The 16,092-nt window shown below is 43.0% G+C and overlaps 1 protein-coding gene across 2 annotated transcripts in view; it reads right to left on the bottom strand.

The window, feature by feature from the left end:
• LOC135385417 (condensin-2 complex subunit G2-like) overlaps window positions 1–16,092 on the bottom strand; it is a 53,708-nt gene that overhangs the window by 35,782 nt on the left and 1,834 nt on the right. The window contains exons 2-11 of one of the 2 annotated variants that reach the window (XM_064614720.1): window positions 15,131–15,265; window positions 14,670–14,769; window positions 13,274–13,425; window positions 13,069–13,206; window positions 9,116–9,210; window positions 8,979–9,048; window positions 4,532–4,621; window positions 4,131–4,223; window positions 3,926–4,051; window positions 1,208–1,303 (exon numbers count right to left, since the gene is read on the bottom strand). In XM_064614720.1, coding sequence (XP_064470790.1) covers window positions 1,208–1,303; window positions 3,926–4,051; window positions 4,131–4,223; window positions 4,532–4,621; window positions 8,979–9,048; window positions 9,116–9,210; window positions 13,069–13,206; window positions 13,274–13,425; window positions 14,670–14,769; window positions 15,131–15,265 — 1,095 coding nt within the window. The remainder of the gene's footprint in view (window positions 1–1,207; window positions 1,304–3,925; window positions 4,052–4,130; window positions 4,224–4,531; window positions 4,622–8,978; window positions 9,049–9,115; window positions 9,211–13,068; window positions 13,207–13,273; window positions 13,426–14,669; window positions 14,770–15,130; window positions 15,266–16,092) is intronic. The other variant, XM_064614721.1, reaches the window with a different exon arrangement.

Genomic DNA, 16,092 nt, shown 5'->3' with positions numbered 1-16,092 from the left:
CACGTTGGGATCCTGACATTGCACTCTTGTTTGCAGCCTCGGCTGCACGACGAGCTGGGTCTTTGCAAGCTCCTCGCGTTCCGTTCACGTTCTTGTGCCTGCCACAAAGCTTGTGCGACAGCAGGATCTGGTATCTCCATGACGTCTGAAGCAGAGTCACTAAGGGTGTCTTTGTACCCAGCATTATCTAAGATTGTCCTCATTATCGTCATTAACAATTGTATTCGCCTTTTCTTCTTAGGACAATGGCAATGCCGCGATCTTCGGAGACGAGGCACTAACAGCTGTCGCTGTAAACAGCGTTTACACCGGTCTAAGCGCTTGCCCCCAAGGACAAGGAAACAAGCGAGCACATGCCACTTGGTATGTTGGAAAGACAAGGGTAATGTAGCATACTAGTTGTCGGCTGCACCTCGTTTCTATCACCATCGTCTTCTCCACTCTTTCAGTGATCGGTACAGGCTGTGCTTGCATTGCCCGCATCACGTGCTCTAAGCTAGCTGGCGATGGTTCTTAATATGTTTATCACACAAGAGAGTTGAAGAGTGCAGCTTCCTGTACAAGTACAGGTATATGTTGCCCGCAAGGCGGCTTGCTTGTTCGTATCATCCAGAGTGGCCTGGGAAAGTTTGTACTACCCTCAATCATAACTCGTTAAACATAAGACTCAACAATTTCGTTACCATACCACAGAGATTCTCCTGCACACACACATTAATGTTGCTTGCCTCTTCACAGCTCACGGTATCAATCCTTCCAATTTCGGCGCAACGAAAGAAATCTCAATACCCGTATATTTCGTTTTATAGAGTTTCCACTGCACAAGAATGATAATTTTACTCTGAAACTCAGAGGACTACATAGCAATTCTCTAACGTTTGCCATAGGATGTTATTCAGAACTTGTAAGCAAGCTTGCCAGAGCTTGGTGCGTTGCTGGATATTTCAGGGGTACATAATCCATCTATGAACTCCATGAGCAGATTTGGCAGTACAGTAGAGTCACCATGTGAGCCTGATTGGGGGCTTGCTATAGTAAGATGAGTTCTGATGTGTGGTCTTGCTCCTTTATTGTATTTTTAATTAGGAAGCAAGATTATTTTAAGGTAAGATCAGTTAATGATTCATACACGAAATGCAACAGTAAAAAAGTGACAACAAATTCAACAACAAATTAAGCGCTCCCAGGACTCAACTTGCATACTCACATCGTAAGGAAAAAGCCCATAGAAACAGGAAAAAGCTTTCATTGTGCCCTTGATGGTTTCCACTCTAACGCCAGGGTATGGGTCAAGCAAAAGAAACTGCAAAGGCAATGTATCAAACAATTTTCACCAGTCCAGACAATTTTCGATTTCTGCAGAAGTCGTTAGATATGTGCAGAAAATATTTTCATGTTTTTCGGTTGAACAGACCAGAAAAGACATTCACAGGAACATAAATTTGCGAGATATGTCAGGGTCATCGTTTGGTTTTCCCTCCTAATCCGTTCGGGGCCCAATCTCAGGCCAGGTTACGTTCCAAGAAAGGAATCTGGCATGTCTCTGTGTGGGTGAGTTGGGGTAACCACACACTCAAGGCTAGGGCATTCCCTAGTTTTACCACGCACCGGACTAGCAAACGGAAGTGCAGATTTGCAGAACGAGCACTGCTCTAGAAAGCCTACAATGGTGACTAATCTTGTACAAAGGACTTTGTCTTTTACACATTATGTGAGGGTAGGGACTGTGCAGTATGTTGACTGGGTGTTGCACAGTACTCATTTCCAGTATTTAACATTGAAAGTGGGATATATCATTTCACGATATTTCTTTTGTTACCTACAAGTACAGTGTACAGTTGGGGTACAGTCATAAGTTGCATTAAAAAAGAAGATACCTTCCCTGTTAATGGTTCTACAGTGGACTTTCATTAATTCAAAGTCCAGGGGACCAGTAATTTTTGTTTGAATTATCAAGTTTGAATTATTTGAATTATCAGACATGCATCTAAATGTATGCCACAAGAGAATATTGTGTCACGGTGGCAGGGCTGGCGTCTACGGGGGGTCTACTTGTCCCCCTGGAGGCAAGAAGTAGACTCCAGTCGTGCATGGTGGCATAATTTTCCGGCAGCGACTGCAGTCTTGTATGGCGCAGGATAGTGACATTGCTTATGGGCGCTGTTGATCACCTTTCATACTAACTATACTGTTCCACACACCAGATAATCGGACTGTCACTATGAGTGAAGGCATTTGACCCAAAACCGTAAAGCTTGTTTTGACTTTCCTTATCTACTTAACTGTCTGTAGTCACTGTAGCGACAGAACGAGTGCTTTTTCAGCATTTTCAAGTTTCCTTTTTGTGAGTTTAGTGCCAATGCAGTGTCACTTAGTGAACGCAGCATTGCATTGGCTGTTTTCTGCTGGCTGGAATCTTTTAAAATGGAGTAAAAAGTTTGAATTAAGCAAAGGCACTGTTTGACGTAAACAGTTTTTTCAATGCACTGCAAGCATAGCAGGCTAAACAAATTTAAAATTTGTTTGAATTCACAGGGTTTGAATTAACGGAAGCCCACTGTAATATGCAAAGTCCACCAAAAAAGAGAGAAAGTACTGTTTCTCTTTAAGTGCTTGCTGACACACGTTTAAAATTTATCAAGAATAGTCCGTCAGACTTTTAGTAACTGAAGGAGAGCTGCAACACTAACGTCATCGCTCAGGACATTGGAAGTTTCAGTAGATGGGCCTTAAAAGGAGAAAAGCTCCTCATACACAGGTTCCCAAGCTGACCGCACAGAGTTTAATATCTCGCCTAAATAAGAACAAAAGAGTCTAAAAATAATTTGCAATGATTGTACACCACATCTTGGCTCACATCTTTTTTTGTCATTATTATTTCTTTTCTTTTTTTGTATGTGTGTGTGTATGTGTGTACAATTACCAAGGCTCACGTCGTTCTTGTGCACTTGGAAATAAAGACCTGAAAAGACCTGAATAACTACCTAACAAAAATGCCTGAAATGCCAGTGCAGTCGAAACTCGCCACAACATGACCACGCCCATTCCCACAGGTTTTGGTCATAAAGAGAGTTGTCATATTCACGAACACCACGTGTTACGAGCCGTACCATGCCCTTTACGTAGGCTTCGAAAAGCAGAAAATTCCGCAAACTGGCATAATGAGGCATTTTAAAAGAATGTGTAACACTTTATTTTATCTGAAAAAGTCTGATAAATACATATGCTTGCTTAGTAAACAATTCTCAATCTGACGCATATCGCTTCTTCATTCTGGCAGTCAGCTCTGTTCATTTGCGCCTCTTCTCAGACGTGGTCAATGAATGCCGTATGACTGCAGCACCTCACTCTAACCCTATGACCACGCACACAGAACTCTTTAGCACATCAGACAGGGGGCACCGTGAGTCACCCTGAAAACGGGCCCGCGTTTTGGTCGTTATAGGTCAGGAGAACCGCCAGTTCAGTGACCAACGGTCATAGTAACGAGGGTAAAGTGCACGTGTTCGCCCCTAGTTGCGCTGGAAATACCGGTCATTGTCGTATAAGCGAAATGCTATATTAACGAAAAAGAGTCACACGCGGAGGCTGTTGGAAGGGAACGGTTCCTGAGAAAAATGGTCATAAAGCGAGGATGTCCTATTAACGAGTGTCATATTAACGGTGTTCGACTGTACAGTGGGCAGTTGTTCATGTAGATGGAACACAGTCTTTTCTTTCTTTCTTTTTTATGAAACTAACTTCAGCATGACGCACCCCTGTTACTGTGCAGTTAGGATCCAACTTTTTTGGGGGTTGAACTCGATTCCTTCCAAATCAGTTTAGGGCCAGTTCGGGATAAACTTGACTTGCCCTTAAATTCCAATCACGTACTGCGGAACCCTCCCTGCACTACAACGATCAGTGCAATAAGTCACGGGCTTACCCTTATGAGTGCGCAGTGCTCCCTAATCTCAATTTCCCTCGCAGCAACGTCGTAGTTTTCCACAAGAGGAAACGCACCAAAGAAGACGTGTGCAGCGGACTGTCGAACCATGGGATTAGGCGCCTGCTGAATGGACAGGTGATCAGAAGTACTGCAAGCAGGTTATCGGTGTCACGGACAAACAATCAGAATGCAGAGCGCTCACCTTGAGACCACGCCACAGTATTGGCTGATACAAACGGAACAGCATTTTAGAAATTTCCATATTCGAGTGCTGTGCATGAAACACATTGAGGAACTGAAAATAAGTGCAACACTTGTCACTAACGATACCCTTGTAGTAGTATAAGAATCAACACACCACACAGTCATAGGCCTAGAAAGGAAAGGATAAAGTTTGTGGTAACAAGCACGCTGACAAGGTGTGTATTAAATCAGAGTTAATTTACAACATAGGATGCGTCAAATAAATTACCCATATGCAATACTTACAAATATACCACAAAGGATACACAATATACGAACCCACACATTTTGTATACAAAACGTACTACCGGAACAGTCCAAAATGCTACTTATTAGAAAACAAAATCCTGTATTCCCTACCCTGTATAAATGTTCATGATAATTCTTCGGCAGGCCCGGATCTAGATTGATAGCTGTGAGCATGATGTCTTGTATGCTTTCTTCCAATGCCTAAAAAGAGCAAAGTGTTCCAGTTTTGTACATTCGAAGCAGAAAGGCTGAAGATTAGTAACGACCATGCCATGGCTGTACCCTGACTTTAGGACACAGAGTTTAGTCTTGAAGAAGTGCCTTGAACCGAGACAGGTTGTCAACATGTGTGCTGTGCTTTCCATTACTGCTTACAGGTAGGCTTTCAGTTTGGGGATTTATCCGAAGAGGTTGGAAAAACATACAGATTTATCTAAAACAGATCTGGTTCTGGGGGTTCCAGTGGGGGAAATGAGCAAGAAAAGTCGTGTCCTGATGACTAGTTGACGGGTTCATTTCTCTTTCGTCACAGTTGCCTCATTTTGCGAGTTAGCAATCCCCCATGACAAGGAAGGGCTGCCCTCTTGAACCTCAAATCCATAGTACCTTCAACTATCGATGCACGGAGCAGCTATGTAACATGAGCTAACTCCATCCTTGCCTAGAGGCACCTAGACATCTGAGTCAATGAACAGGTCTCCCTATTCAGCGACTCTACTCAGCATGAGGGCATTTTGACGTCATTTTGGCCATTTCCCGGGTCTACTTGGAAAATGTCTAGTGTTTTCCTTATCAGTGTCATTAAATGGGTTGCTGAGTTGGAGAATGTGTCGTGTTATTTTTCTGTTCCGTGTCTCAGGTTTTATCGTCGTTTTCCTTTCCCTGGGAATCGTGCTTCCCGTCCCCATACAAATTGTGCTTACAAACAACCATCTAGTTGTTGCAACGCAGACAGTAAGATGGGATGCAATCGAACTCTAGCTTTATGGCTATGTGTAGGTGAGCGTGATACTGATGGCGTTGCCTGCAAGTTCTGCAACGCAGACTCTCATTCTTTTTGTGTGTGGTTATCTCGTTATCACCAAAATCCTACTGGGTCCTCGATCCGCCATACTGTCAATAATGCCTTTTTTTGTGGGTATAAATAAACACTAACAATAGATAACAATAAAGTTGTGTTGTATGTTCTTGGATGTATGTCATTTCATAGCAGTCACTTTTTTCTCAGAATTTCAGATATTATTTCAGTTGTTAAAAATACCAACAAAAATTTAAATTTTGAGAAACTAGTAAACTGTCAGAAACGCCCTACAAATGTACAAAAAACATACTCTGAGGAATAGGGGTGTGCGAATCTGAATATTTCAAGTCGAATCAAATTGAATTGAGGAGGGGGGGAATTCCAAATAACGAATCGAATATAAAATATTCATGCAAATTTTCCAATATGTATGTACCTTTTACAGTAAAAGTTTGTAATTTGTAGCCCATAGCATTAATGTAATTTTTCTGGCATTGACTGTCACAAGAGAGACACGAAATGCCTGCTATAGGGAACCATATTTCTACCTGTGACTGGCTAGATACCTAAAAAAATAGCCAGGGCCTCAGATATGCTAAGCTAACCCGACATAACCTAACCTGGAGGAGCCATTGATTTGCTTATTAGAAACGGCTTGTCCGTGCAATCCGATGACTAGGGTGAAAACACATATGGGAATGCCACCTTGCATTTTTGATTACCTTGAAGCTAAAAACAAATTGGCATTTGAGCAGCACAAACTGGAATATTGGTTGATTGTTTCATTAAGTATGATAAGACAAATAAAAGTAAGCAAGTGGTGGAGTGTTCTTTTATTTTTTGTTTCTGCTTTGGTCAAAAGCGCAATGGTTTCGTCTGCAAAGGGTGTCACTATTGTTGCACTAAAAAAGCTCTGAAGGGCGTTCTGACCATGGCTCAGGCAAAGACAGCAGATATGCTACGTGAGTCATCAAGCACACCAGCAAACTGATTAAAGACAATTCGCGTCTTCATGAAATCTGCGTTTTCCTGTATTGTCTAAGCCAGGCTACTGAACGGCGTGTCGCTACTCTTCGTGCAGCAGTTCTGTACATACAGTATCACATAGGTTAATTGGGTGAAAGTACCTAATCAGGTGAATCGAATACTCCGAGGGACCGATATTTGATTCGAATTCGAGAACTCGAATATTCGCTCAACTGCACTGAAAACCCAAAACAATACTTATGGGGCAATGCCACTGGTGCATACAAACATGTTCAGATGTTGAAGTTTTGCTAAAAGCTTGCAGGGAGCATTAGATTCGAGGCCTAAAGCAGACTAGGTCATGGAAACAGATGAGTCACTAGAAAAGCTTTGAGACGTAGCAAACGGAAAAAATGGAGGCAGGTGGCTAAGGAGGATGGGTCGTGGCTTGCGACGCTAGGAATGATATAGTTTGAGAGGATGTATGTAACAGTTGTGATAAAAATATATTTGATCAGTGACGGGTGCCCACACAAGTCTTCTAGCAAATCTCCTATCATCCCCTTGGCTGCACTAAGATCAAGCTGAGAACCGGTTGTAATAACACTGGCCAAGTTACAGCAGTGTTTGAATTACGTGTTAAGTACCTACCTGTCTACCAAGCAGCTCTTAAGTGATATACCCAAAATCATAGAAACAGAATCCACGAACAGTGAAACCTAAACCAGACACAATGTGCGAGACACATTTTCCTAGACGACACTACTGGGAAATTTTGCATACTTTGCTTATAATCACATAATCCATGTTCATAATGCACAGACTATGGTTTGTGCAAAGCAACATCAAAATGATTGAAGCTTGACATACTTCACTGTCTCCATTGTATGTTATCTGTTGGGTGCAAGTACCAACAAGTGTGGAACAGTGCATCAAACTTCCTTTAAAGAGAAGCTCGCAGTGTGCAGAAAGATTTGCATCACCAGGATGTCTACTAAACTGCAGCCTTCAAATTCCCTTACGTTTCCAGGTTTTCACTGACTATTTCAAGCTAATTCTTTGACCAAAGCACAAGGGAACTTGCTGCCTACTGCTACGTTTTGATACAGATTCTTCATAAAAGAGATAACTTATTGAGAAGTTAGTAAGACTGCCCTACTTTTCTGCCTCTGAGCTTGTCGTATTGGCGAACTTCTACTCGCATCAATGTTGCTGCGGCCTGGCCGCTCAACCGCTCATCAGCACTCGCGATTCACTGTGCATTGTGATGGAGCTAGTCTGCGATTTTCTGACTTTTCCCCTGACAATCCCCTGACTTTTCCTGTCACATCAAAATTCCCTGAGAAATCCCTGTCTTCCAGGTTTTTCAGATTGGTAGACACCCTGATTACCCACTTCGCTATTGGACAGGTTGGGTTGAATATTTGAACGAAGGGGTACAGTAGAAAACATGTGCATTGTGTATGAAAAAGAAGCTTCGGAAGAGTCAATATTCACGATAGTAGAGCTATGTGGTAATACTCACAAAACCTGCTCAATGACGACACGGCTGTTCCCACACAAAAATGTCACTGTATGCAGTATTGCACAATCTAGTGAATCACTACAAAGGCTTTCCAGTGTAAGCTCCCCTGAACGGACTTTGCGGGCCCAGGCAGGCCAAATGTTCTTCCAGGAACACAATGTCAAGGATAACACCTTTCTTTAAGGCCAGTTCCCACGCACAGCGCTTCACTTTATAGCGCTAGAAAAAGCGCTCAAAATCTGGCGCTATTTTTCCGGTTGCCGTTCTCACATACAACCGAGCACATAGTGCTATCCTGCTGCAGTCACGGGATATCTCGTTGCGACGTGATGGACCGGTACTACCGTGACTGCTTAATGTCGGCGTCGGGTATCCGCAGCATGAAGGGGGATGACATTTTCAATGCTGTGATCGCGATACCAGACTACAGTAACCAAACACCCATGCACTGGCAGACGGAACTCGTGGCCATTTTCACGTCGTCATCGTCGCATCCTCGTCTTCCTGCTTCGAGTGATCGGAAGCAAAACAAACCCCAGCTTCCGCGACGTCACGGCTGAAAGAAGCTCACGATTGGTCAACGCAGACTCACCGCTCAATATAGTGCTAGAAAAGTTGACCGGGGCTCTACTTCGGCAAGAGCGGTTTTATAGCGGTTCGTAGCAATGCGAGGACGAAAATATAGCGCAATTTTCTAGCGCTATGTAGCAAAGCGCTATATATGGGAACTAGCCTTTAGACATTTTTTTAGCATTATCATTTGCAAATGAACTGACTGATGAATTGAGATGAATGAATATTCTTCCTGCATTTACCGATTTATTGCAGTGATGTTATTTCCATAGCAGATGCAAAAGGCTAGACAAACAGGATACTAATGATGACAGTGGAACCAACATTGCAACAATCTCTCAGGATCAGCTCTGGTTCAATGTCATGACGTCAAGTATATACTACTATAATCACACACTTTTGGGCATGGTATGACATTTTGACAGAACATCAATTTTTTTGTTTTAAAAAGGCAAAGCTGTATGCAAACTCACTTCTGTGCTGGCATCAGTTTTACTTTTCCAAGCAGACAAAAAGCAGCTTCCCAATGTTTCAACCTGAGACCTAAAAGAAAGTTATAAACACATGTGATATCCCACACAGTATACCGCACCCAGATCCCAAAACTTACTTCGTGAAATAAGGAAAGGCTTTGTCGATAGCTTTGTACACAGCACGGATAATTACAGTCTTGGATTTTAACAAGCACGTTATAAACTGCTTCCCCTGGGAGAAAGAAAAGAAAGAACAAAATCACTCGCAGAACTATGACCAGTTGGTTTAAAGTGCAGCAAAGTACAGTATACTTCAAAGTTTAAGGCAGAGTTCGAGGTAACTCGTTACAAGTAACTCGTTACTGTAATTAAAGTCCTTTTTTTGGTGACCTGTAACTTAACTCTGTACTTTTGCACAGTGGTAACTTTCAGAGGAACTCGTTCCTTTTTCAGGTAACTTTGCCAAAGTAATGTAAGTTAAGTTCCAAGTTACTTTTAACTCGCTTTTCACTCACGTCCACATATTTCCTTGCTTTCTCTCCGGTTCCTTCATAGCTTTTTTGCCATAAAACGTGATATTCAATCAATTACAGTATTTTATTGAGGAAGTAAGAACCTCTGCCATTGAAATGAAGCTCAACCATTGTGCGCCCACAGGGAGTAAGATGCAAAGCGTTCGAATAGACCTCTACCAGAGAAACGTCATCATGACGGTGGTAGATCGACTGAAACCGAAACAAATCGGAACGTGAGGGCTGGGTTCCACAAACGGGCAATTGTTCGCTGCCTCCCATTGAAAGAAAAGCAGGACCGAGGGTCGCGTCCCTTTAAGGGACCATATCGTAATCCCCTCAAGACCGTCGCTTTCGGGCGCGACCTTGTTCGCCTCTAGCTTCGAGCGTAGCTCAATTCTACCAAATTTGTGGCGCTGTCGAACACTATGACGTCATTTGTTTACAAACAGGGAGAGATCTATTGTTGGGCCTAAACGAAAACGATCTAAGCGTGTTGCACTCCACCGCAGGCAACTCAAGGTCTAACTCTTGCTCACGCGCGCTGCACCTGCGGAATGCTATTTTGTGTCCCAAGTAACTTGGAAGTAACTCATTCCTTTTTTTAAGTAACTCAGTAACCACAAGTTACATTTCAGGCTGAAGAACTTCGTTATTAACTTAGTTACATTTTTCACACGGTAACTTAACTCGTAACGAGTTCTTTTTCACGGGTAACTTCTCAGTCCATGGTTTAAGGTACACAATTATACCACAAAGTTGAAGACAAGGTAATTAAAAAAAACTACGATGGTGGCCACGCTCGGGGTCATACCTATTGGGGCTTGAAGTAGAACAACGGACACGTTATCTGTTATGGTTGAAGTGATTGTTATGGCTGTAATGCTCATCATCGATGGCCTTGATGATGTAACGTTGCAGTTAGTGCGAGAGGCCTCCTTTTTTTTGCCCCTCTATGTAGGTACAGTTCTGGTCAACCTTAATAATAACTCTGGAAAAAACATCTGGTCTCGTTCCCGGGCATGATTACAGCAATCCTTGGGACCATGAGGAAATCCTAATTGGACAAAATTATTCTGTTAGTTTAATGCAAGGATTTTGTTCACTTGACATTCCCCCACTGAACCCAGGGTGGCCATTATCGCGCTGAGAAATGAGACCAAATTTTTTCCAGTGTTATTACTAAGGTTGACCGGAGCTCTACACTGCTCCGTCCTGCAGGACACATTTTCCTCGATTTTGATTGTGTTTTCGTCTCATATACGCCAACGTTGTCAGAAAACTCACACTTTAGCAAACCATTTCCTGCATAATTGTGGTGTCATGGGGAGTGAGCTGGCCGACAGCGCCACAGAAGCAGCTCTCTCGTATTGGAAGCGGACCAGTATTGCACTGCTGAGAGGAGACAGTCGTTCCATTCTGCGACGCCTCGTGACACTCCTGGCTTCCCGCCAATGGACAACCGACATTCTCTCTCTCCCCCCCCCATGCTGAGCAGAGTTGATCCAGCGCTCGCTTTCCCCCCCCACCCCCACCCCATGCCACGAAACCATCACTGAATGTGACTCGGTGTAGCTTTTACATCTCAGTGGTGTTACCGCTTGAGACAAGTTGACTCTCCCAGATGCTGTCACTGCGGTGCTCTAGAGGATCTGGAGCATATTGATCTTCATTGCCCACACTGCCAACCTTCTAAAACCGCACTCTCCGGGTCTCTTAGTCAGCTGGACTCTCACCCCTTCTCCCTATCAAAATTGCTTGGTCCCTGCCCAAATCCAGCCCACCAACGCTCTGCACTCAAAGCTCTTTTGACCTTTTTGGGACACTTTCGAACTTCGATCCGTATTGTGAAGGGGCTCATAACTTCATTCCCCGCATCACCAACAGCTACGGGGCAGACTCCCCACTCATCGTCTTAAAATAAAGTTGTTGCTGTTGTTGTCCCTGCATAACTTTCAAATTGTGAGGCAAGAAATAGACTGGCGGAAAAGGGTAAAAATGGAGACAAGCGTCAGTGACTGTCCCGATGCCCCTTGTTATCTGCCTAACTCAACAGATTCATCAATACGACATTTGGAAAACACACAGACAGTTTACTGAACACTCTAGGATGATACGTACAAGGAATGAATTATAAACCAACTATTACCTAACAATTTGGGTGTTGAAGGGCTGAATGAGCTAATACCATGATCCAACATCCACATGCGATGGCGTTAAAGTAGATGAATGTACGTGAGCGCCAGACTTGTGCCCGTTACCAAAAAATAGGAACTAAATACCGTTACCCGTTACTTCAGAAAAAAGTAACTAAATACGTTACTCGTTACCAACATACAAAAGTAACGAGTTCTCGTTACTCACAGGTAACGAGTTACTTTTTCGTTACCGCCGCATAGTTAAAGGAGCCAACAAACATGCCGTCACTTGCCTTGAACACATTATTAATGAGAAATTGCACTTCACAAAAAGCTGATACTCGAAATTTACATCAGTGATCTTCGTTCTCTTTCGTGTGATGACATCTGCTGCCGAAGTGGGGGTGATCGGAGGTTATGAAAACACAAGAAAAGACACCGGTTTTCGTGCCACCGATCACCAACGGTTCCCAAAAACAGACGAGGGGCTGCGTCATAATTTAGGGCCCTCAGAAGCTTAGCAAAGACAAGAAAAGGCTAGAAGTCGAAACGCGTTTTTTATAGCCATAGCACAATTGGTACCCATCCTTGGGAAGGAGAGATGGTCGGAGATTACGGAAACAAGAGAAAAGACAAGGGCCTTCGTTTAAGACGATTCAGCACGTCAACAACACATCCAACGAGGGACTGCAATAATACTTTGAGTCACACGTGGTCGTGGGTCACGCAGGTCCACGCATTGCGCCACACGGAGCGCCGAAATGTGCTCCCCCGCGCTGAAGAAAAGGAACGAGTAACGTCAGTAACGAGTTAGCAATTTTTGTAACTGATTCCGTTACTATTACCACTTTTTAAAAAGTAACTGAATCGTTACTTCGTTACCAAAAAAAGTAACCGTTACCAAGTAACGAGTTACTTGTAACGAGTTAGGCACAACTCTGGTGAGCGCGTAGAGCACGCTAATATACTATAGCGCCACTGTCTGCTTATGACAATGGCGATCAGGCTAAAGTAACAATTTGGCGCTAACAAAATGAGTCATTTTTATGTTAAACACACATACAGTTACAGCTCGTCAAGACGAATTGTTTGGCAGCTGGTCCATTTTGAATTTGTTATATATTTTTTGCTACAACACACGTTACATGTGCTATGTGCGATGATCATAGGGCGACCGATGTCATTTGTGCCCTCAATTGTATGACACACCCCGTCCCCTGCACCACTGCTGGTGAAAGTTTTATCTGTTATCTATAGAATGCCACCACATTCATTGCAATATCTTGCAATCTAACTTTCAAATAATCCGGGTTTTACATTACTTCCAATTTTGTGACACGGCCTAGTCCGTCATAACACCCCGTACGGACCGTAACGAAAGACATAGTTCTATGTCAAAGCCACACAATTCTTGCCCAGGTTCAAAGGAAAAAATGCTACCTTATTGTTGGACAGGTAGTGCTGAGAGGTGGCACACTTTCCAAACAGCTCCAAGAGACAAGCAAGCTCTTCAGGTGGCATAACATCCAAGTTGTGCGTATCGTCTCTGAACAGGGAAGCAGCTCTCGCAACCTTCCTCTGTAGGAAGCAAAATGATATGATGTGATGTGATGTGACCATTTATCAAGCGGCAATGGCTGCTCACCGGTACACCATCTTTCAGTGATGCCTTCAGTGTCCACACAAAAGTGTTGATCCAGATATTCTCCCAGTGGTTCAGCTTGGATATGCACCACTTAGTGAACAGATCCAGGATTAAATTCTTTAGCTTGCCCTCTCCAAGCACTGACAGCACGCCTGCGGTGAATGAGTGGGGTGGCTGAGCGTACGAAAGGACGTAGCCTCATCTTTAAAGCGACAGTCCAGGCGAAAAATAAAGCTGAACAAATTTATTTTATTTATTTAACCTCAGGGTCGTGAGACAATACATAGGGGAATGAGTTAACTGTCGGTAAAAATATGTTAATATAAGCAGCATACAAAAATGTTTCCAAATTCAGTCCGCATGAACAAAATTGGACCTATTGAACAAATTGCACAGACACGTACATGTGAAAAAGAAAAAAAAAAAAAAGATGAGGGGTTTGAGTCTATTAGAGAGCAAAAAAAGACAGCACAGGTGTACAACATGTAGAATGAAAAATGGTTATGCAGAGAAATAATCACATAAACATTTCTTAAATTGCTTGACACCGGTAATGGGGGTGAAGGTACTAGGAAGGCAGTTCCAAATGCTGTCACATTCTTTCTTATGATGCACAAATCCACTGTGCAAAATATTTCAACTGAATCTTTAGACAATTCTTTGTAAATTAATTTCATAGACCGCAATTTCAGTTGCTGTGATGTCGCTGTCACTACAGCGACTTTCAGCTTTCTGTTATGCAATCAGTCGACAGATTTGAGACCACCATTGCTGATGATGCCTTTACCATATGTCAAGATAGTTCTCAGTCACCTCTATCTCAGTCGCGTCTGCCAAGGTGAGGTAGCTCGTGCTCACCATATCGTGTCATTGAGAACCCGAATATGAAAACACCATCTGTTTTTCTCGTTTCTCTAAAAAACTACAGCTGTTTGCTGGACGCAATTTATCGATGCAAGCATCGATGAAATTTCCTTTTGCAGAGTATACTTGGACTTCCACCGGCCTAAATCACATTTGCACTGCAGTACCAGTGCATTAAAAATGTTAGCATCGGGGAACCAGATATAACCGGTTCAAGCCTTTATTTTTTCAGCTCGTGACCCCAACCTGAACTGAAAGGATATGTATGAACCCAAACCAAACCATAAGAAATAACGGTTCCAATTCCTGTATGGTACAGCCTCCAAGCAGAGGCTATAGTTTTTGAATGCACATTTTAAGTGTTTGTAACTATACGTTGCAACAATACTAGTTAAGGCCAGAATCCACATCTGCCATTTTGCAATGAAATTTCAGTACAGCTGCATCTTGGGAGTACTTATACCAGGGAATATTGCTGCCTGAATTTCTTCCCATGGATCATATAGCCGAGAGTTTCAGGAAATCTACTCACTGTGAAGGTACTCTGCAGCAGTAAGAAGGGAGGGGTTTGTAGGACTCTTTGCATCGCATGAATCAGTCACGAGGCCAATCAATTCACAGGCATCGCTGTTCTGAAATTGTTTCATTAATACATGAGTTGTGCCAGCATTGCAGTTTCAACAGCGAGTGGTCATCGTAACAGATCATATGATATCATGCCCAGCCCCTCTTCGTAGCATAGCTGGACGAATTTGGCACATTCATCTCAAAATCAATCAACAGCAATCAATCAATTGCACAACACATCCCGATCCCCTGCACCATTGCTGGTGAAACTTTTATCTGTTATCTATAGAATGCCACCACATTCATTGCAATATCTTGCAATCTAGCTTTGAAATAATGAGGGTTTTACATTACTTCCAATTTTGTGACACGGCCTAGTCGGTCATAACACTCCGTACGCTCCGCAAAGAAACACATAGCTCTTACCGACATCTCCTCTTTTGCTAGTTCCTTAATTATGTGGTCTTGCAGGAGTTCAAATACGTGGTCCCACAGCAATGTTTCTTCACCTTCTGGTAGAGATTCGAGCATATCTTTGAACTCTTTCTGCTCCTTCTGCTCCTGAAGGTGACATTCGGAATATACAGGAAATATGTCAGCATTTTTCATGATACCACAAAGGTGATGTAAAAAAAAGAAAGAAGCTCCTGCATTGCAACATAAATTGCAGAGGCTGAATCAACAATTCGGATAAGTACAACATTGTGCAGCCTCACAAATGCACCAGGCAATGCTCGAAGCAGGGCAGTAGAAGAGAAGTCCGTGCGTGCCGAAAGTAGTGTAATGGTAGCACACCTGACCAGCGCACGCTATTATTTAGTCAGCTACCACCCTCTGAGCTGGTGCTTTATTTACAGACAGGTCCCATCAATCATACAGCCTTGATGGCCCTACACATGTAAAGAGGTACTAAATTCCATGTTCCTTGGGGGGATGGAGTATATCTAAATTGATCTTAGAAACTCTGTCACAAACACACTTTATTCTTGTATTCTTTCATACTAAGCTTGTATCCTTGTATGTCATTGTATTCTTTATTTGCCTTAATGGACCTTCAATTGTCTTTCAAAATTTCTTCCAAATTTTGCTTTATTTCTGGATTGTATGCTCATGCTTCGAAGTGTTGTGTTGCACATTCATGTTTGCTGTGTCGTGACCAGTGGCGTCACTAGGGTATGCGTCACCCAGTGCGGGAGCTTCGTCTCACCCCCCACACACAAACCACAATAATGCGTCCCTTTCCATCAGAGGCGATACACGATAAATAACAGTATCATATCGTACACAGAAAAAAAATCACATGCTCGCCGAGGGCTTCTTATGTTGCTTTTGGCGTCACCTCGCTATAGAAAAAGAGAGGAGGCGGTGGTACTGGTGCAGCACGTCAC

This window comes from Ornithodoros turicata, chromosome 2 (genome assembly GCF_037126465.1).
Source record: "Ornithodoros turicata isolate Travis chromosome 2, ASM3712646v1, whole genome shotgun sequence".
NCBI classification, from domain to species: Eukaryota; Metazoa; Arthropoda; class Arachnida; order Ixodida; family Argasidae; genus Ornithodoros; species Ornithodoros turicata.
This window is presented reverse-complemented; position numbering and strand designations above follow the sequence as displayed.